At 41.5% G+C, this 21,989-nt stretch overlaps 1 protein-coding gene across 2 annotated transcripts in view; it reads right to left on the bottom strand.

Moving 5' to 3' along the window:
• wfs1 (wolframin ER transmembrane glycoprotein wfs1) overlaps positions 1-21,989 on the bottom strand; it is a 91,056-nt gene that overhangs the window by 40,270 nt on the left and 28,797 nt on the right. For both annotated transcript variants that reach the window (XM_068379114.1, XM_068379115.1), the window contains exon 2: positions 3,051-3,158. In XM_068379114.1, the coding sequence (XP_068235215.1) occupies positions 3,051-3,158 (108 nt within the window). The remainder of the gene's footprint in view (positions 1-3,050; positions 3,159-21,989) is intronic.

Raw genomic sequence — 21,989 nt, 5'->3', positions numbered from 1 at the left:
TGGTGGATTGTTTGGCTACCATGTGCATGTTTTTTTTTTTAGTTAAAATGTCGTTCATCACCACGAGGACCATTTTACCGCGAGTGCCCCTTTTTCATTTTTTTCCATTTTTTTGCCAAGTCATTTTTCCGTAAGATATTGCCAAATAGTGTCGTAAAACTTTTGCTTGTTTAGTGTTGGAAAGTGTGTCTAGATGATCTGGCTACCCATGCATGACTTTGTTTTTGTCAGATACGACGTAGTTATTGGTATATTGGGTATTTAACTGCGGTTACCAATTTCTGTTTTTTTTTCAATATTTGTAAAAATTACTACGTAGTAAGGAATTGCCGTATATTATTCATTTTTTTTTCATGTTTATGTGTTAGAAAGTGTGCCTTGATGGTTGGGCTAACACGTGCATGTCTTTTTTTTTATCTGAGATGTCGTATATTAGAATGTCGGGCATTTTACCGCGAGTGTCCCTTTTTCCTTTTTTTTCATTTTTTTGCCAAGTCATTTTTCCGTAAGATATTGCGAAATAGTGTCGTAAAACTTTTGCTTTTTTAGTGTTGGAAAGTGTGTCTAGATGATCTGGCTACCCATGCGTGATTTTGTTTTTGTCAGATACGACGTAGTTATTGGTATATTGGGTATTTAACTGCGGTTGCCAATTTCTGTTTTTTTTCAATATTTGTAAAAATTTACTACGTAGTAAGGAATTGCCGTATATTATTGATTTTTTTTTCATGTTTATGTGTTAGAAAGTGTGCCTTGATGGTTGGGCTAACACGTGCATGTCTTTTTTTTTATCTGAGATGCCGTATATTAGAATGTTGGGTATTTTTCCGCGAGTGCCCCTTATTATTTGTTTTGCATTTTTTTGCTTAGTCATGTTACCGTAAGGAATTGGCAAGTAGTGTCGCAAAACTTATATTTTTATAGTGTTGGAAAGTGTTTTTAGATGATCTGGCTACCCATGCCTATTTTTTTTTTAGCCAGATATGGCGTATATATAAGTATGTGTTCGATTTTCCTGTGATTGCCATTTTTTCGTTTTTTCCCATTTCTTTCAAAATTACTACGTACTAAGGAACTATCACAGAGTAATATTTCATTTATATGTTTATTTGTCGGAAAATGTGCCTTGATGGTTTGCCTAGCACGTGGCTGAAATTTTTTTTTTCTGAAATGCCGTATATTAGAATGGCCATTTTTCCACGAGTGCCCCTTTTTATTTGTTTTGCATTTTTTTGCTTAGTCATGTTACCGTAAGGAATTGGCAAGTAGTGTCGCAAAACTTATAATTTTATAGTGTTGGAAAGTGTTTCTAGATGATCTGGCTACCCATGCCTATCTTCTTTTTTTAGCCAGATATGGCGTATATATAGGTATGTGTTCGATTTTCCTGTGATTGCCATTTTTTCGTTTTTTCCCATTTCTTTCAAAATTACTACGTACTAAGGAACTATCACAGAGTAATTATTCATTTAGATGTTTATTTGTCGGAAAATGTGCCTTGATGGTTTGACTAGCACGTGGCTGAATTTTTTTTTTCTGAAATGCCGTATATTAGAATGTTAGCCATTTTTCCTCGAGTGCCCGTTTTTATTTGTTTTGCATTTTTTTGCTTAGTCATGTTACCGTAAGGAATTGGCAAGTAGTGTCGCAAAACTTATATTTTTATAGTGTTGGAAAGTGTTTCTAGATGATCTGGCTACCCATGCCTATCTTTTTTTTAGCCAGATATGGCGTATATATAGGTATGTGTTCGATTTTCCGGTGATTGCCATTTTTTCGTTTTTTCCCAATTCTTTCAAAATTACTACGTACTAAGGAACTATCACAGAGTAATGATTCCTCTAGATGTTTATTTGTCGGAAAATTTTGTTTACTTTTTTTTTGATTGAATATCATCAAATTTTTTTAGCTAAAATATTGTTTTACATTTTTTTTTTCGATTTTATTTCCCTTCAAAAAACTTTTTTGGGTCAGAATTTTAATTTTATATTCGTAAAATAATCGACAATTATCCAGCAACCCACCATACAATTTTTATGCATATCCAATAATAATTAGATTAGTAAATAACACCTTGAAATTGACATACCCTTCCTACATTTCAAGTGGCAGATTAGGGAGTCTGAGTCAGTGTGGTTGGCGGCCATTTTGTGGACATATCCGAAGCGTAAGCTGCCCTATCTATATATATTCTTGTTCCCTATAGAATTTGTGATATTTTGGTATATTTTTACCTGCATAAATATCATATTATATATTAAATATATGTATTTTTTTACGGAATTTCTAAGTACTCAAAAAATTACCTTTAGATATGGCCCCTGATATAAATGTAATTTACAAAATAATGAAGATTTTTTTACATATTTCTATTTTAGGATAACATATGTTTATTCCCTAAAAAAATTAGCCACTTCCTATTTCATTTGGGTACCCAAAAAAATTCATGAAATTTGGACAAATTTTTTTGGCCAAAAAAAGTTACCCTTTTTTTCTCATTTCAGATCTTCACCTCCATGGGTCTGACTTCATCCAAAATACATCAAGATGTGTCCTAAACATTCAAGAATCAATTCCTAAAAGGATTTGTGTATATATGTATAAACTTTTTTTTTATGAATTTTTATGTCAGGTCTTTTTTTTTTCTACTTAATTTTTTAAAATATTTATAATAAATAGTTTTTCTGCAGATGAGTAGTATTTATCTATACAGTTGTTTTAAGCATTCATTGAAGTTTTTTTTGGCAAAAGAAAAAAGGAGGTTACTGCAAAAACTGATTTTTCAAGAATTTTTTTTGGCGTCGGGGTCGTTCGCGTCCGAGTATACCCTTAAAGGGGTGTCCGAGGACCGTACCTATCCAGGGTTAAATAATGAAGTTAACAATTTGCATAATAGTAATGAAGATGACTTAAAAGACTTTACTATATTCACGTAACATTTTTTGAAACATTAATTTCATGGCTAAATCCTCATTTTTTATTGTAATAAACTCCTAATTTTAATGAAAGTGAAGGTCAAATTTTACATAGAAAAAAAAAATAAAACCAACCATCTCCCAACTGCTGCAACAAAGTCCGTCCCATAACTAACTGGGATTCTGGACAGCCATCCTCTGCTAACTGACTTCGCATTCTCCGTAATAAACCTCTTGGGCCACCTGTAAAAAGCAAACCAAATATCACAATTTTTTTTTAAGTAATTTGCTTTGTTCCTTACTATACAGTACAAACCTGAGTCTTTTACTATAGGAGAATAGATAATAGTTAAGTTGGGGAACACGGCAATTAAAATTATAATGAGGTGTAAACAACAGACAGGTAATTACCTTTCACTTGGATGGAAGCATGGGAATTTCTTGAGGGCTGGCGATGGTGGGAAAGTTTGGGTAAAGAACGAAGGTTTTTTTAGTTAAGAAAAATACAAATTACTTTAAAAATTTGTGATTTGTTCCTAAATGAATACAAACCATCCTTCTTTACTATAGAGACTCATCCCTAGGAGGGAGGAAGTCCCCTTTCCAACTGGCTGGAAACTTAACCCAAGGACACAAAACTCTTAGCATTTTGGATGCTGAAAGTGTAAAGGCTCCTTACACTGTGTGAATACCAGAAAGAGAACCAGCGGGTTTCGTGGCCCTGGCTTTTGAGGGGTGTTCTCAAGCCAGAATTCCTTTTATCATAAACCTGGCAAGGAATGGGTTTGCTGATGCTGCAGCCTTAGAGACCATTTCAAGATTATGGGTTTGCTTCGCTAGATCACACTCCCCCTCATAAGGAGCAAGGGAAAATATGTGCTTGAGTATGGAACAAACACATTAAGTGGGCTTACCTAACTATCTGATTGAGTCCAGCTGGTGAGGTCTTTCAGAGCTATACCCCAAGAGATTGAAAGTAATAAAAAAGGCCAGTCATTCTTTATTTTCATCCCAGTCAGCCCAGCATTTGATCCACAGTTACTGGTCCTGTGAAAGGAGCCAAGGCAGCTATACCACTTGCCGAGCAGTTACAACAGGTCCTGAGAACGTAACTAGGGTCCAGTGGGTCAGATCCCGCAGGTAGTTAGCAGTGAGCGTTGTCAAATGCTTCCAACACCAGCCTGAAAAACATGCATCAGAGCGAAATTCCTCTCAAAAGTTAAGAGGGAATAATACTGTAACTCTTAGGACATGAGCTTTTACAGGTGTCTCTTCTGAGGGTGAGGAAGTGGGCGTCTGAAATCATCTCTCTCTGCCAGAATGGGATTGTGTTCTTTGAAAAATGCTCACAAAGAGATGTTGCAGGCGTGGTCTAAGTCCTAGTCCGCTTGAGATACCACCCGAGTTCTCTTTAAGGGACACAATAATATCTGATCAGATTATCGGTTATATCCCTAAAAACCCTAGAATCAGGCACCTAGATAATTTTGCTTTAGATACAAAGGTAAGGATAAAGAAGAGTGGATCTGCTTCCACCTCCATGAATGGATGATGTTGAACATGAGACCATGGAGTTCGATGATTATTCAGCTGAAGGTAAAGCGAGCAAGGAAACTGTTTTCAGGATAAAGTCCCTATCTGAGACTCACCTCAACAGTTAATAAGGTGCCCTCTTCCAGGAACGTAATATCTATTCAACGTTCCACAATGATGGACTCCCTCAACTGGAGGACAGGTCTGCTCAAAACTTTGTATTAGCATTGAAATTTCTTCTTCTACACCCTTCAGTCTATAGACGGCTCAAGGCCAAAAGAAATCCTTTTACCAGTGAAACAGAGCAAAGACTCTTCTTGCGGAGGACGAACAAAAAATATCAGCAATTAACAGAATAGAAATTCCTGGAGGAGAGCCATCCTTCCCAAGATGTAGGACCATTTGGCCTGGTAGACTGCTGTTGAGGATCTGTGGAGGTATCCATACATCTGTTGCGAAATCTCTTGTGGAAGGGCTTTCTCTGAAAGGAGATGCTGAATAACCTCCTTGAAGGAAGCTGGAGAAATCCCTCTGTACCTTGAAAGATCTTGGATTGTGGCAGGCACAGCAAGTCTGGGAAAGTAGACAATGCTTTTAAGGTTTTGTTAAGAGGAGCAGCAGGTCCAGGTATCACTCCCTTGGCGGCCACTTGAGTACAGTATTACAGTACAGCAGGTTTAATGCTGGTCCAACTTGATTTAGGATTTCTTAACCTGTTAAGCGTCACCCACGTGATAAACCGTTCACCACGATCGACTCGGTACCGCCTTCAACTGCATATTCCGTTCATAACTTTAATTGCCTTTTTCAAGCCGTCAGTCTCGTGACATTACGTTTAATCGTATAGTAAGTATAGGATCACCACTTGGCAACACTCAGTATATGGGGGCTGTAAATAGAAACTTATATGATGTCTGGCAACTATTTTTCTGAAGGTAGCTTGATGTTAGAAAACTGGTTTCCTATCAGTGCGCTTCGGGCGTTCATGCGGAAGTGGTTGTTTGTTGTTCCTTTTGTAATGAACAGTCTAAAGAGGAAGGTTATTTCTTTAGATGAAATAAATGATATTCTTGTTGAGGAATTTGATAATGATAACCTGTTTGATAATGAGAGCACTAGTTTTGAATCCTCCAGTGATGAGTACTGTATATTGAAAAAACAAAGTTTTCTTTCGATGCCGAAAGCGAAAATGACTTCTCATTATCAAATGACTGGACAACGAGATTTCACAAAACTATATAGGAAAGGAAATGCCAACAGAGAGAGAGAGAGAGAGAGAGAGAGAAAGAATAAAGTGGATAAATAATGTACAAATGTATGACGAACATATTTGAAAACGAGAGAGAGAGAGAGAGAGAGAGAGAGAGAGAGAGAGAGAGAGAGAGAGAGAGAGAGAGAGTTGTCCCTTTGCTTTTGTTGCTTATCCAGGCGTAAGATTTACGATTGAAGATAAAAAGAACCCATTAGAATATTCAGTATTATGTAGCAATTTGACGTGAAATAATAGAAGTATTATTTGTTTTTTTACTCTACCATGTAATTAATATCCCTACTTTTAACTATGAATACGAATTATAAGCATAAAGAAATGATACTAACTTTGAAAAATTATCATTAGTGAAATGACCGCTCAGGGCAAAAAAAGCGTGACGGTACGTTAGCGGCAACCTGGTCCAGGGGGGACGCTTAACAGGTTAACAGGCAAAACGGCAATAAAGTATATATATTGAGGTCATCCCACAGATGCTGGAACACGTTCTTGAACGCTGCTTTCAGGTCTGGAACTGGAAAGCAATCAATCATGAGTTTATGGTTAAGGAAGGTCCCAAATGGATCCAATGTCTGAGAACACCACAAAATCAGGATCTCTGATACTGTCCGTAGGCATAAAGATCATCCTCATCCAACAATCTGCACGTTATTCCTCAATTTGACTGCTATTGCACTATGCTCCTTTCATCCGGGATGAAATGACCCAACATGGTAATAGAGATGAGCTCTGTCCACTCAAGGGTCATTACTGGTTGTTGGCACAGTTGCAGAGATGTAGTAATTCCTTGCTTGTTTGTGTAAGACGCAAGTAGTGTTGTCACTCGTAAACACTAACGAATGCTTGCGCAAAAAGGGGAAAAACTTCTGCAAGGCTAAAGCTTTAGTTCTCATTGCTTGAATGTTCCTGGCAACCTGGAACCGTCCAGGAACTTGACACTATGTTTTTACCAAGGAGAGCTTCTCACACTTCTCTGAATGTGTCTATAAAGAGGAGGAATTCCAGTGGAAGTATCGAGACTGGTAACCCCCTTTCATGAGGCTCATCTCATCTAGACACCATCAAAGATCCTTTCTGGATTCCTCCCCTATCCGTATTGAATAGAGCAGAACATCCACATGCTGTGACCAGGAAGCTTTAGTCCCCATTGTAAAGATCAATGATAAGATTTGCCTCTGGGGACTAACCATTCTATGATGTCAAATTCCTAAGGCACTACTGCCACTGATGTGCTGGAAGGGACTGCCACAGAAATCTTTTGGGATGGCTATACAGTACTTTCCTTGCAATGTAACTATATCTATCCCGAGATACACTAGTCATTGAGTGGGGATTAAGAAAGAATTTCCTTGATTCATAACGAACCCCCGGTCTTGACAACAAGAGAACTCGATCTAAGAGGAGGAGAAGGTCGTCCTCCAACCCTGATAGGCTCAGCCATTCATCTAGAGAGCAGAGCAGGTGAAATTCGTTGGCATGCGTCCATGAGGATACCATCTCAAAGATCATTTGTGAAAATTACACAAAGTCCTTCTCGGTGGTCAATCAGTCTGTGGAATCTTGAAGTCACAACATGACATTTTAGCACTCAATTGTCCACGGCCACCTGGTGTATTAGGAACTCAACCGCCCTATCTTCCGTCAGAACAATATCTCGCACGGTAGCCATGGTTGTGACTTCCATACTAGAAGCCTCTGATGGTGAAAAGAAACTTTCACCATTGAAAAACATCCTCCTGAGCAACCCGGTGTCCAGGTTGTACCTGCGAGGTTTAATGGAAGCAGTGAAGGGAGAGTCTCATTCCTCTGATAGTATTTTCTCTGCCTCGTAAAGGCTGCAGGAATCAAGAGAGAGGATAACTTGCTATATAAAACACCTCATTTCCGGAGACCTGAGAATCCCCTTTTTCTAAGATTTCCTTGGGTAAAGCCAACCAAGATGGTTCAAGTCTAAGTGTCGGACTGCTAGGGGCGAGACAGAAAATTTCGATGGCTACCTTCTTGTCCTTCAGGGAAAAGACAAGGCTTCTCCTAAGCTGTAAACCTTTACGATACAGCGCAGCCCCTTGAGGAATGTTCAATCTGTGACTACCATTTCTGTTTTTTGGAAGACAACCATTCCTCCCTTTTGAATGAGACCTACTACGAGTACCCGAGACGTACATTAAAAGGATGCGTCTGAAGCACACATCTGGTATGATGCTTCTGTATAAGGAGCAACATATGGAAGGAAGTTCAACTGACTAACATGCATGTAGTGAAGATCACGATGTGGTAGCACACCCGGGAGATATCAGTCTGGCAGATTCCCCATGACACAGGAGTGTCTGTAAACTTGCCAAAGTTGGGTTCTGATGGAGCAGCTTGCAGAGACAAAGCATCTGGGATAGCGCACCTAGGAAACTCGTCTGGAAAGTGAGCATCGGACTCTCTCTTTCTATGTCTTTTAGGTTCAACAGCACCCTGCACATTGTAGGACTTAGATTTGGCATATTTCATGTTTGAAGCTCATACAATGGTTCAAGGATAAAAAATTTACAAGTGGAAGTTCCACTGTATATACAATATAACATTGCTTTACCAGCAACGCCACCTAAAATTTCTTATTTAACACCAGTTGTTTTGACCTTTCCATACCTCAACATTGAGTTACACAAACTGCTTTAAACTCTCAAATTCCTCCCACAAGATCATGTTAATATTGTCGCTGTTTGAGTTTAAAGTGGAGATATTGTGCTATGGGAACATGAATACAACAAGACTAAAATATATGCTGTAATTGGGACTCGTGAATAGCTCCACTCAGGCTTTGAAACATAAGTACTGTACTCTGTGCAATTTAGCATACAGGGCACAGGTGAAGGATACTCAAGAAGTTTTCTGTCATTGCCTAGACATGATTTTGTCATAATGAGGTTGACTCGATTACTGATGCGTTCAAAAGCCTAGGCGAGGTGATAAAATGTTATTTTCATTAGTAAAATAAATTTTTGAATATACTTACCCGATGATCATGTAGCTGTCAACTCTGTTGCCCGACAGAAATCTACGGTCGGGATACGCCAGCGATCACTATACAGGTGGGGGTGTACACAACAGCGCCATCTGTGAGTAGGTACTCAAGTACTTCTTGTCAACAAGAACTCAATTTTCTCCTCGGTCCACTGGTTCTCTATGGGGAGGAAGGGCAGGTCCTTAAATTCATGATCATCGGGTAAGTATATTCAAAAATTTATTTTACTAATGAAAATAACATTTTTCAATATTAATCTTACCCGATGATCATGTAGCTGATTCACACCCAGGGTGGTGGGTGGAGACCAGCATACATGTTAACAAAGAAGCTAAGTATCCCGTATCTTATTTTAGCCGTTATTCAAAGTAACAAACATAAAATAAATAAGTACCTGGTAAGGAAGTCGACTTGAACCATTACTCTGCCTTTTTAAGTACGTCTTCCTTACTGAGCCTAGCGATCCTCTTAGGATGCTGAGCGACTCCTAGGTGCTGAAGTATTAAGGGCTGCAACCCATACTAAAGGACCTCATCACAACCTCTAATCTAGGCGCTTCTCAAGAAAGAATTTGACCACCCGCCAAATCAACCAGGATGCGGAAGGCTTCTTAGCCTTCCGGACAACCCAGAAATATTTCAAGAGAAAGATTAAAAAGGTTCTGGAATTAGGGAATTGTAGTGGTGGAGCCCCCACCACTACTGCACTCGTTGCTACGAATGGTCCCAGAGTGTAGCAGTTCTCGTAAAGAGACTGGACATTCTTAAGATAAAAGACGCGAACACTGATTAGCTTTTCCAAAAGGTTGCGTCGAAAATATTTTGCAGAGATCTATTTTATTAAAAGGTCACGGAAGTTGTGATAGCTCTAACTTCGTGTGTCCTTACCTTCAGCCAAGCTTGGTCTTCCTCATTCAGAAGGGAATGAGCTTCTCGTATTAACAGTCTGAAACTAATAGGATAAGGAATTCTCTGACATAGGCAAAGATGAATTCTTAACTGAACACCATAAAGCTTCAGACGGGCCTCGTAAAGGTTTTTAAAATAGAACTTAAGAGCTCTACAGGACATAATACTCTTTCTAGTTCATTTCCAACCATATCGATAAGTTTGGAATAACGAACGATATTGGTCAAGGCCGAGAAGGCAGCTCGTGTTTGGCTAGAAAACCAAGATGTAGAACATGTAGCCGTTTCGGATGAAAATCCGATGTTCTTGCTGAAGGCATGAATCTCACTGACTCTTTTAGCTGGTAAAGCATATCAGGAAAAGAGTCTTAAAGGTGAGATCTTTCAGGGAGGCTGATTGAAGAGGTTCGAACCTGTCTAACATAAGGAATCTTAGAACCACGTCTAAATTCCAACCAGGTGTAACCAAACGACGCTCCTTCGTGGTCTCAAAAGACTTAAGGAGGTCCTGTAGATCTTTATTGTTAAAAAGATCTAAGCCTCTGTGACGGAAGACTGATGCCAACATGCTTCTGTAACCCTTGAAAGTGGGAGCTGAAAGAGATCGCTCTTTTCTCAGATATAAGAGGAAGTCAGCTATTTGAGTTACAGAGGTACTGGTCGAGGATACGGATACTGACTTGCACCAGTTTAGGAAGATTCCCCACTTCGATTGGTAGACTCTAAGGGTGGATGTTCTCCTTGCTCTAACAATCGCTCTGGTTGCCTCCTTCGAAAAACCTCTAGTTCTCGAGAGTCTTTCGATACTCTGAAGGCAGTGAGACGAAGAGCGTGGAGGCCTTGGAGTACCTTCTTACGCGTGGCAGACGTAGCAGGTCCACCCTTAGGGGAAGAGTTCTGGGAACGTCTACTAGCCATCGAAGTACCTCGGTAAGTTATTCTCTCGCGGGCCAGAGGGAAGCAACTAGTGTCAACTTTGTCCCAACGTGAGAGGCGAACTTCTGCAGTACCTTGTTGACAAACTAGAACGGAGGGAATGCATATAGATCTAGATGAGACTAATCTAGTAGAAAGGCATCTAAAAGAACCACTGCTGGGTCCGGGATAGGTGAGCAAAGTATTGAGAGCCTCTTGGACATCGAGGTTGCGAAGAGATCTATGGTTGGCTGGCCCCAGGTGACCCAAAGTCTCTTGCATACATCTCTGTGGAGGGTCCAATATGTTGGAATTATTGTCCCTTCCTACTAAGACAAACTGCTAAGACATTCAAGTTGCCTTGGAAGAAATTTGTTACTAGTGAAAAGTCTAGACCTGTTGAACAGGAGAGGAGGTCACTAGCGAACTCGCACCCTGTCAGAGAGTAGGTCCCTCCTTGCTAGGAGATGAACATCAAAGCAGGGAGTTGTCCGTGTTGACCTCCATTACTTTGTCTTGAAGGAGAGACCTGAAGCTTTTCCAGGTCAGACTTACTGCCAGAAGCTTCTTGCAGTTCCATAATCCCGAGCATTCCCTACCGCCTAAGGTCGCACCCCAGCCTACGTCCGATGCGTCTGAGAAGAGAACGTGGTTGGGAGTCTGAACAGTCAGGGGAAGACCCTATAAAAGGTTGATAAAGTCCTTTTCTCAGGTTAGACCAGACTTATCTTCCGGAAACCGGGATCGAGACCGCTTCTAGCGTCTTGTCCTTTTCCAGTGAAGAGCTAGATGAAACCGAAGAGGATGGAGGTGTAGTCTTCCAAGTGACACCAAATGCACCACGGATGACAGTGTCCTAACCAGACTCATCCACAGCCTGACAGGGCCGTATTCCTTCTTCAGCATCTTCTGGATGGATAGCAGGGCTGGGGATTGATCTTCTTGTTCAGCCATGTCCTCATCAGAGGGTTCCTCATCCGAAACTGATGAGGAAACGGCAACGGAGTGGGCAACGTCTGACTCGCTGAATCCGGTCGCACTGGTGGATGCGTGACGGAGCCGGACACAAGATCATGGTACTGCTGCACAGTCTGTGAACTGTCAACCATGGGGAAGCGAGGAAGTACAGCGACAACCCGAAACTGTCTAGACTGTCTGGGTAGTACAGACAACCCCTTATCGGGTTGCTGAGGTTGCCGCACTGCGTCACAACAAGTCACCTCTGCTGGTTGTTGAACGTCTTCCCAGTGACACACTGAACGTCCACAACCACCTCCGAGAGTAGCATAACATCAACGTGCGACTGGCAACCCACACTGGGTCGCACCGGTGGAGGAACCATCTCAACTGGCGGACGTGAGTAGGATACCTCAGCGTCAACAGGGCGTACAACCAACCGGTAGGAAGGTCGTTGGCAAGAAGGGTCTTCTCCGTAAAAAATCCTCTATCAAGGACTAAGCTTGGACTGCATGTCTTGCAACAAAGCCCAAGGTCTATGGGAGCAGGTGTGGCAACAGACGGGGTTAGCGACTGAAGCGGAACCATTTACCCTCTCTGGAAGCATGTTATGCTTAAATAAAAGTCCATAGGAGGCTAAGCAGCTTAAGGCTCCTCTCCAAATGACAGAGTCCTCAAGGGAATATCAGAAGGAGGGAGAACAGCACTTTCTCATCTACAGGAACCATATCCGAGAAAAGCTAGGTTCTCTCAGTGAGGGTTTCACTGGTGCAAAAGCAGCAGACCAGAAGGCAACGTTATGAAACTGCTTGACAGTCTGTGAACTGTCAAAAACTGAACTGTCAACCACAACAGGAGCGTGAGGACATACAGCACTGGTGTATAAGTAGCAGACCAGAAGGCAACGTCATGTAACTGTTTGACAGTCTGTGAGTTGGCAACAACCAAAGTTGTGTGGGGAAGCTTCAACTCCTGACTGACTAGTTTGCTGCTGGCGAGTGGCGGTAACCACAGTGTGTTGCGGAGGCTGACACACCGTGTCAAAACACGGCAGCTTGTGGTAGCTCACGCACGGCAACGGAGTGCTCTGTGTGTGGGAGTCATCATACATCTGGCAGGGTTGACTGTGCATGGGTGGAGGAGCTCTCACAACAAGAGTGTGAGAGCAGGAAGCCATGCCGGGCGCACAACCGTGGGAGGTGTAGGCCCACGGGTGCATCGTCAACCTTCTCCGCAGTCGGAGTGTGGGAGCTGGCAACAACAAAAGCAGAGTGCTGGTGCGTGGGAGGGGCTGCGGTGGGTTGAGGAGCATGCGGTATGGTATGCGGAGCATGCTGTAAGGTATGCGGCTCATGCTGCATGGTATGCGGAGCATGCTGTAAGGTATGCAGAGCATGCTGCATGGGCTGCGGAGAATGCCGCATAGTGCTGGAACCCGGCAGCTCTACAGAACCTTCCCACTGCTGGTGCGGTAGCTCACGCATGTTAGCAGATGGTGCAGCAAGAACATGCGTCTGGCAGGGTGGACTGCGCATCGGTGGTGGAGCTCTCACAGGTGGAGGGTGGGAGCAGGCAGCCGCAGTATCTGCTGAGCGCACAACCTCGGCGGGTTGTAGGTTAACAGGTGCATTGTCAACCTTCCAGCACGATACTCCTGCATGAAGGAGCAAGCTGAGACTGTATAGTCTGCAGCATGGACCACTAGGGTCTATGAAAGACAACAACAAACGGAGCTACTGTCCGTTGTGACTGAGGGTCTAAAACAGCTGGTGCGGCAACAGGAGTTACTGCCTGTTGCGGTACCACCTTGCCTCTCTTGGGAGGTGTGCAGTTGTAGTACTGCAGCGAGTCCGAACTGACCCAGTGGCTACACCTAGGCCGTTGGACTTGCGCGGAAGGGACCGACTTGCACTTAAAAGCTGCAAGATTTGGTCCATGGTTTCTGCGAGAAACCTCTTCCGCAGACGAGGAATAAATGGGCTCTCTCGTCTTTGTGTGGGTGGGGTGATCACGTCGGCAACGTGTGTAGATACACCCGAAACCACGGAGGGAAACGTTTGTTCGTCGATCAAGACCTGTGGAACCCATAAGTCCTTCGACATTACTTCTCCCCTGGGCTTGGGAGCTTGTAAGAGGTATCGGACAAGGTGAACAACTGGCACGAACAAACGAACCCTCGAACGCAACACTGTAACACTTTGCGCATATCACTTTATCACTTTTGATTTTCTGTTTGCACTTATTTCACTGAACTCGAAACTTTAAGTGATTTGTACCTGAAACACGCAATCCTATCCTTCATTAAAAGGTAGTAATTGCGAAAACAGTATTACAATGTAACAGAAAAACATAATGAAAGATAAAGAATTCAGTGGCTGGAAAAGAGACTAAACACTAGATCAAATAAACTACGTTTAAAATCTCTCACCGCATAAAGCCTGGGAACAAGAATAAAACTCTAGAAACGTTTTACCTTCTTCCCCTATAGCGACTAGGGAGAAGAGCAAAAAACGAGAAAAACGTTACCCGCTTGAACGAAACGTTTATCCTCCTCTCTCTCCCTCCGTCTCTATCTCTCTCTCTCTCTCTCTCTTGACTTAGAACCTGAGAGATGAGCCCAATTATATATCGTTAAAACATATTATTTGTTAAAGGAAAAAAACTGAAAGGTTTCCCAAATAAAAAGTTCCTTTATTAGAATTAAAACCATTTAAGCTAAGAAAGAATGAACGAAACGCTAGAATCGGTTTACTCATACTGCAACGTGAAACCGTGAAATACTCTCTCTCTATCGTAACGATAGAGCGCAAGTTGAACGTTCTGAACGTCAACAACTGCGGAGACTAAACAAAACGTTAGTTCAACTTTGAAAACAGTACGAGACTATCAAAGAAATTCTTTCAAAAACATTAAAATTAAAATAGCATAAATTCTTAACAGGAAAAACGATATGACGGGCTCAATGTTAAATAACTTCGGTTCCAAGTAAGGACCGCCTACTATTAGGAAAGGTCGCATATAAACAAACATAAAAATTAATTTTTATAAGTTTATAATAAATGGAAAGTTAATAATAAATGGAAAGTTAATCGAAGAGGCCTATAAATGGCGGAGAGATATAAAATAAATCTATAACTTTGTTAAGCAAAATTACCAAAAACCTAAACACACTTCCGTCTAAGGGAAGGGTGGGTCATAAAAAGTGAAAGAGAGTCTATACTCTCTTCGACACCAACACTTCCGTCTAAGGGAAGGGTCAGCCATTTAAAAGTGAAAGAGAGTCCATACTCTCTTCGTCACCATAATAAAATCTATCCAAAACGAGTTCAAGTTTTGAAATGAAGATAAAAACCCCTGCATAGCGAAAGCTCAAAACTGGAATGGTGTACTTCACCAAAAAGTTGTGAAAACAAATCCAGTTAGGGACGGCGTATTAGTAGGTCTTGCCGGAGGCACGACAGAGGAAAAATTGAGTTCTTGTTGACAAGAAGTACTTGAGTACCTACTCACAGATGGCGCTGTTGTGTACACCCCCACCTGTATAGCGATCGCTGGCGTATCCCGACCGTAGATTTCTGTCGGGCAACAGAGTTGACAGCTACATGATCATCGGGTAAGATTAATATTGAAAAATACACATTAGATGATTGTTCCCCTAACAATGAGTGCTTATTTTTTGTGAGGGCTCTCTAGGATCATGGGGTTGTTCAAAAGTGGGTCTGCTGTCGCCCTTCAAGTGTTTGTGTTTATTTGTACCAGTAGGCAGACAAATATATAGAACAAAATCTACCGTTTAGTACTGATAAAATTTAGTGCAAGGGATTATAAACTTGTAAATAGATGGGAAAATTTAACACCACAGTACAGTAGTCATATAAAATTTTCTACTAAAATTGTTCAATATTTACCCATTGCATTTATTGTCCCTACTTTGCAGAAGTTTTTACATTTTTTCATGATTGGTAATAAAAACAAAATTGTAATGAACTAGTATATTGTAGTTAGAAGTTGATTCACATATGAGAGGGTTATTGTCATAAAATCTAAACTGCCATGACAATTGTTTAAGCAAATCTTTATTTCTTTTTTTCTCATTATAGGACCTTGATGCTTATGGAGGTGTAGACCCAAATTATCTAAAGTTTTTGAAAGTCTTTTGGCAAAACGTCTTAATAGGTTTGCTGAAGGTAATCATCTATACCCTAGTTTGCAATTTGGTTTTCGTAAAGGCCTTGGAGCATGTGATGCCCTTCTTACAATCTCCAATGCTGTACAGAAATCCCTTTATTGTGGTCAGGAAGTTCGTATGATTGGCCTTGATTTTAGTGCTGCCTTTGACTGTGTTAATCACGAGGCCCTTGTTTTCAAACTCAAACAGTTGGGAGTGGGTGGGTCATTTCTTAGCATTAGTATTGATTTTTTAATTAATAGATCTCAAAGAGTTGTTGTTGATGGGCACCATAGTGAGTATAGGAATGTGATCTTCGGTGTTCCACAGGGTAGTGTTCTTGGCCCATTACTTTTCTTACTATATACACATGACTTGTGATTTAGCCTAGAAAACAAGCTTGTTGCATATGCAGATGATGCTACTCTCTTTGCATCAATTCCATCCCCTGAATGTAGATCTGGGGTTGGTGAATCCCTTAATAGAGTTTTAGCTAAAATTATTGCATGGTGCAAATGATGGGGTATAAAGTTGAATCCTAATAAAACTCAAAGTATGATTGTAAGTAGGTCAAAGACGGTGGCTCCTCAACATCCGGATCTCAGTATTGATGATGTTTCTTTAAATTTGCATGACTTTTAAAATTCTAGGTGTGATTCTCGACAGCAAATTTACTTTTTAGAAACACATTAGGTCTGTGTCTTCTTCAATTGCACAAAAAAATGGCTTATTGAGAAAGTTTTACAAGATTTTTGGTGGTCAATCTATTCTGAAGACGTGTTTTAATTCTTTCATTCTACCTTGTTTTGAATATTGTTCTCCTGTCTGGTGTTCAGCTGCTGATCCTCATCTTAATTTGTTGGACAGAAACTTTTGGTCTATTAAATTTCTTATTCCTGATTTAGATATTAATCTTTGGCACCGTCGTTCAGTTAGTTCATTATGCATGTTGCATAAGATTTTTCATAACTCTAACCATCCTTTACATTCAGATCTCCCAGGACAATTCTATCCTGTTCGTAATACTAGGCAGGCAGTTAATTCTAATAGCCAGGCCTTCTCCATCATGAGGCTCAATACTACACAGTATTCTAGAAGTTTTATTCCAGCTGTTACCAAGTTGTGGAATGATCTTCCTAATAGGGTAGTTGAATCAGTAGAACTTCAAAAGTTCAAAGTTGGAGCAAATGTTTTTATGTTGACCAGGCTGACACGAGTCTTTTTATAGTTTATATATGGCATATCTGTCTTTAACGTTGTTAATAGTTTATATAGGACATATCTGTTTTGACGTCCCTGTTTTTAGAATGATTTATTGTTAATTTATTCTCATCATTTATTCATTTCCTTATTTCTTTTCCTCACTGGGCTATTTTTCCCTGTTGGAGCCCTTGGGCTTATAGCATCTTACTTTTCCAACTAGTGTTGTAGCTTGGCTAGTAATAATAATAATAATAATAATAATACTGTAATAGATTTTCTTTTGATGACCAATTATATTAAGAATAAATATTTTTTATTACAATATTTTTTTGTCACCACTCAAATAACCTGTTTTTTCAGCTACAATAGTAAAGAAAATTGTCATTTGTTCAATAACATTACCCAAGATACAGTAACTATCCAGAAGAAAGTGTATATAAATGTAGTGTGGCTGGAGAGCGGTCAGCATCCCGAATCAGGCAGTCTGCATGCTACATCCAGCAGCATTCTGCTAGCCACCATAACAGAGATGTCTGAAGGAAGGTCTAGAAGATCCACGACAGCCTGGAGAAACAGCAATTGAAGGGCACTTCCTTAAGGGAAGAGCGCCTGGGAGAAACTCGCCATCCGAAGACTTTGAAGGAAGGCTGGAGGCAATGCAGCTTCTCTAAAACATCTGGGGCAGCTGATGGGGGTCTAGATGTTACATGATAATCCAGAGAAACAGGAACTAAAGGGTGCTTCTCTCAGGAAGGCATCTAGGAGAAGACTCTCCTTCCGAAGACTTGGAAAATAGACTGGAGTAAAAGCTGTTACTGTAGGGAGGTCTAGAAGTTCCAAGACAAACTGAAGAGATACACCACAGGCATCTAAGATCCCCCTCCTAAGATAGAGGACTTAGCATGCTCCAAAGAGCTAGTGTTCTGGAGGAGACCTCCAGAAGGGCAAGGGCTTGAGTGAAATAATGCTCTGGGTTCGCAGTTGAAGAAGACACCCACAGCACCTCGCAGGGGAAAGATTGATTGATTGATTTGAGTTCTCTGGCATCCTGACATCGCAAGGGAAAGATCCCCTGGTGAGGAGGCTCTGAAGGTCCATGGACAGGCGGTGGAAGAACAGGAAAACCAGAAGAGCTCCTGCCTTCTGGGAAGAGTTGCTCCTGCTCCTGCAGGGGGAGTTCCTCAATAGGAATGTCTGACTGGAGTCCTAAGGGCTCCAACTCAAGCTGAAAAAAGAAACTTTCCCTTGGGAGGAAGACTCACATTTCCTTTGGGGAAGGCTTCCCTTCCTCGAAGACTGCCAAGGTAAGTGTTGAGTGAGGGGTCGTGGCTAAACCACCTCAAGGATAACTCAAAAGGCAATGAAGACTGCTTCCCCAAGGACCCAACAACCGCATAAGCAACGAATTCCAGTCCCAAAATGCCAGGCAGGGACGAAACTAAAAGACTATGAACATATAACAAGAAGCCCTTAGATGCGGTCATATTCCCTGCAGGAACCCGGGGGAAGAAACACTTCTTAAATTCAAGAAGATACAGAACAATCCCCAAAAGACTTTCAAATAATTCATACACGCTAGAAAAGAAAGAAAACCAAATTAAATATGCCTAAAATTCCGTCCAGCAAGAATGTCTGTTCTCTCCCAAGGCCAAAATCCAAATGAGTTATCAGTGAGCTTTGCTGTTATCTAGTCCTATAGTAAAGGACAATGGCTTGTATTCATTTAAGAACAAGTTTACGTTTAAAAGTAAATCAAATAAAAACTATTAACAGAAAGTGATTTGAAATCTTCATACCAGTAAAATGTATGAATGATAAGTTCATAAACATTAATTTACTATTCTAATAGTTATAGCCATACGCAGTACTGCTAAATTCTATAAGAATGAAAAAGAATGGGATTTAAACATAACAAAATTAAAGCAAAGACTGTTAGGACTTAACTAATAATTTACAAAACAACTTTTCCATAACTTTAATCGATAGAACAGTAACCAATTTATATCTAACATCAAGAATGCCCCTAACTATGCAATAAAACCCTTTTTTTTTAATTCTTCTTCAACACTGATCATAGAATTTTATACACATACAATTTCCAAGGAACATAATTGCAAAAGGGGCGAAAGTAATGTACAGTACTTGAATTTTCTATTCATAAAATGAATTTAGGACTTTTGGCAGGGATTGTAGATTGACAAATAACATGGGCCTGTCAAATACTTCTCTTTAAATTTTATAGCACTTGACTGATTCCCAAAGTATATACCAAACCTTTGTCACTTGAACTGCCTAACAATGGATTGGATTAAATCTAAAAATATGTGCCATAAGAAGCAGCACTAGGGCCAAGGTAAACATTCAGCAGCCATTTCCTAAATTAACCCTAAATATGACAAATTCGTTGACAATATGGAGTTTTTATGATAAAACAAAGTTTTATGAATACTTACCTGGCAGTTATATATTTATAGCTGAGTCTCCGACTGTGGCAGAATTTAATCGAAAATCTACGGCAACCGCCTTGTGGTGGTTGTGTGGTTAGATGGTTAACAACCCTTACAGGGTGGTACTTGGAATCATTCCCATTTTCTGTTCCTCAGATTATCTTTGCCCGACCTGTTTCCTGAGGGGAGGTGGGTGGGCTTTAAAATATATATATAACTGCCAGGTAAGTATTCATAAAACTTTGTTTTATCATAAAAACTCCATTTTTATGAATAGAACTTACCTGGCAGTTATATATATATAGCTGATTCACACATTTGGAGGAGGGAAACAGACAGAAAAACATAGTTGGGGAAACAACTAAAGAGTTGTAGGAGAACAAACACCTTGATTCCTTACCTGCTAAGGTAGCTGACTTCAAAGGTAACTGCCTCTAGAGTCGCTTTCCCTTAGGAGTGTTCAGCCAGGAGTAGACCCGCTACGCTGCAAACAACTCAATCGAGTCTGTCAAAGGGGTAGGACCAACAACTTGACTAGACTTCAGAAAACTACCTTCCCATATAATAAAACCTGCAACCTTACTAAAGCTAACCACCTAACCTTGCAGAAATAGATATAAACTATCTATCTGGACTTGAGGGAACCGTACCACAAGACGAGGACCTCAGACAACCATAAAAAACACAAACCCATATACAAGTACATAAACTAAGGTTGAGTAGGGGTAGTAACTCCTTTGCCTAATACAGAAGCCGCAGCTACGTATGGGCCCAAGGTATAACACTTGTCATAGTCCACTCTTACCTCTCTGAGGTAATGAGAAGCGAAGACAGAGTTGCTCCTCCAGAACGTTGCATCCATGATCTGCCTAACTGACATATTTTTCCGGTATGCCAGCGAAGCAGCAATGGCCCTTACTTCGTGAGCCCGTACTTTTAACAGGGCGAAGTTTTCTTCCTCACAAAAGAGGTGGGCTTCCCTAATAGTTTCCCTCAGGAAAAAGGACAAAGCGTTCTTTGACAGGGGTTTTTGAGGATCCTTCACCGAACACCATAAGGAGTTGGAAGCACCCCTCACGCTCTTAGTGTGGGCCAAATAAGCCTTGAGAGCCCTAACCGGGCAGAGGAGGCTTTCCTGTTCCTGACCCACTAGATTCGTGAGGTTAGGGACTTCGAAAGTCCTGGGCCAGGGTTTCGAGGGGTTCTCATTCTTGGCGAGAAAGTCGAACCTCAAGGCACAAACCGCTCCATTTAGGGTGAAGCCTACACGCTTCTCGATTGCCAGGACCTCGCTGATCCTCCTGGCATTCGCTAGAGACAAAAGGAAGAGGGTTTTCTTAGTCACATCTCGCAGAGAAGCTTGCGAGATAGGCTCAAACTTCCTGGAGCACAAAAACTTAAGCACCACATCCAGGTTCCAAGAAGGGGGTCATAAGTGCACCTGCTTCGTTGTCTCAAAAGACCTAATGAGGTCCTGCAAGTCCTTATTCTGAGATAACTCTAAGCCTCTATGCCTAAAGACGGTTGAGAGCATGCTCCTGTATCCTTTAATGGTAGATAAAGCCAGCTTACCATCCTGACTGAGGTACAAAAGAAAGTCTGCAATCTGGCTTAGAGAGGTAGAGGACGAGGAAACCTAGCGCCTCCTGCACCAAGCTCTAAAGGTCTCCCACTTTGACTGGTAGACTCTTTGTGAAGAGATCCTCCTTGCCCTGGAAATAGCTTTCGCCGCTTGTGCCGAAAAGCCTCGAGATCTAACGAGCTTCTCGACAGTCTGAAGGCAGTCAGATTGAGAGCGAGGGGGTTTTGGTGGAATCTCTCGAAGTGGGGTTGTCTGAGAAGATCTGGACTTGCTGGGAGTCTTCTTGGAAAGTCCATCAGCAACCCTACCACTTCGGTGAACCATTCCCTCGCAGGCCAGAATGGAGCCACTAGGATCATTCGTCCCGAATCGAGGAGAGCGAATTTCCTGACAACCAGATTGATGATCTTGAACGGGGGAAAGGCATACATGTCCAGCCCCGTCCAATCCATCAAGAAGGTGTCCACTGCAACAGCCTCCTCGTCCAGGACTAGGGAGCAGTAGTTGGGCATCCTCTTGTTTAGACCGGAGGCGAAAAGGTCTATTACAGGTCTGCCCCACAACTTCCAGAGGCTCCGACAGACATGCGGGTTGAGAGTCCACTCTGTAGGAAGGACTTGTCCCCTCCTGCTGAGCATGTCTGCCCTGATGTTTCTCTGCCCTTGAACAAACCTTGTCAACAACTGGGTCTCGTTCTCGTTCGCCCAAAGGAGAAGCTCTCTCGCAGTTGAGAACAGAGAGAGGGAGTGAGTTCCCCCTTGCTTCCTTATGTACGCGAGAGCTGTGGTGTTGTCGGAATTGATCTCCACAGTCTTTCCTGACACCGAGGTTTTGAAGGCCTTGAGCCCTAACAAAATGACCATCAATTCCTTCCTGTTGATATGCCAACTGACCTGACTCCCTTCCCAAATACCTGAGACCTCTTTGTTCCCTAGTGTTGCTCCCCAGCCTGACTCGGACGCGTCTGAGAATAACACTAGGTCGGGGTTCTTCTTGAACAAGGAGATCCCTTTTCCCAACAGAGCTGGGTACAGCCACCACATTAAAAGATCCTTGATCTCTGTCGGAATGGGAAAAGA

Source organism: Palaemon carinicauda, chromosome 8 (genome assembly GCF_036898095.1).
Source record: "Palaemon carinicauda isolate YSFRI2023 chromosome 8, ASM3689809v2, whole genome shotgun sequence".
Taxonomy (NCBI): domain Eukaryota; kingdom Metazoa; phylum Arthropoda; class Malacostraca; order Decapoda; family Palaemonidae; genus Palaemon; species Palaemon carinicauda.
This window is presented reverse-complemented; position numbering and strand designations above follow the sequence as displayed.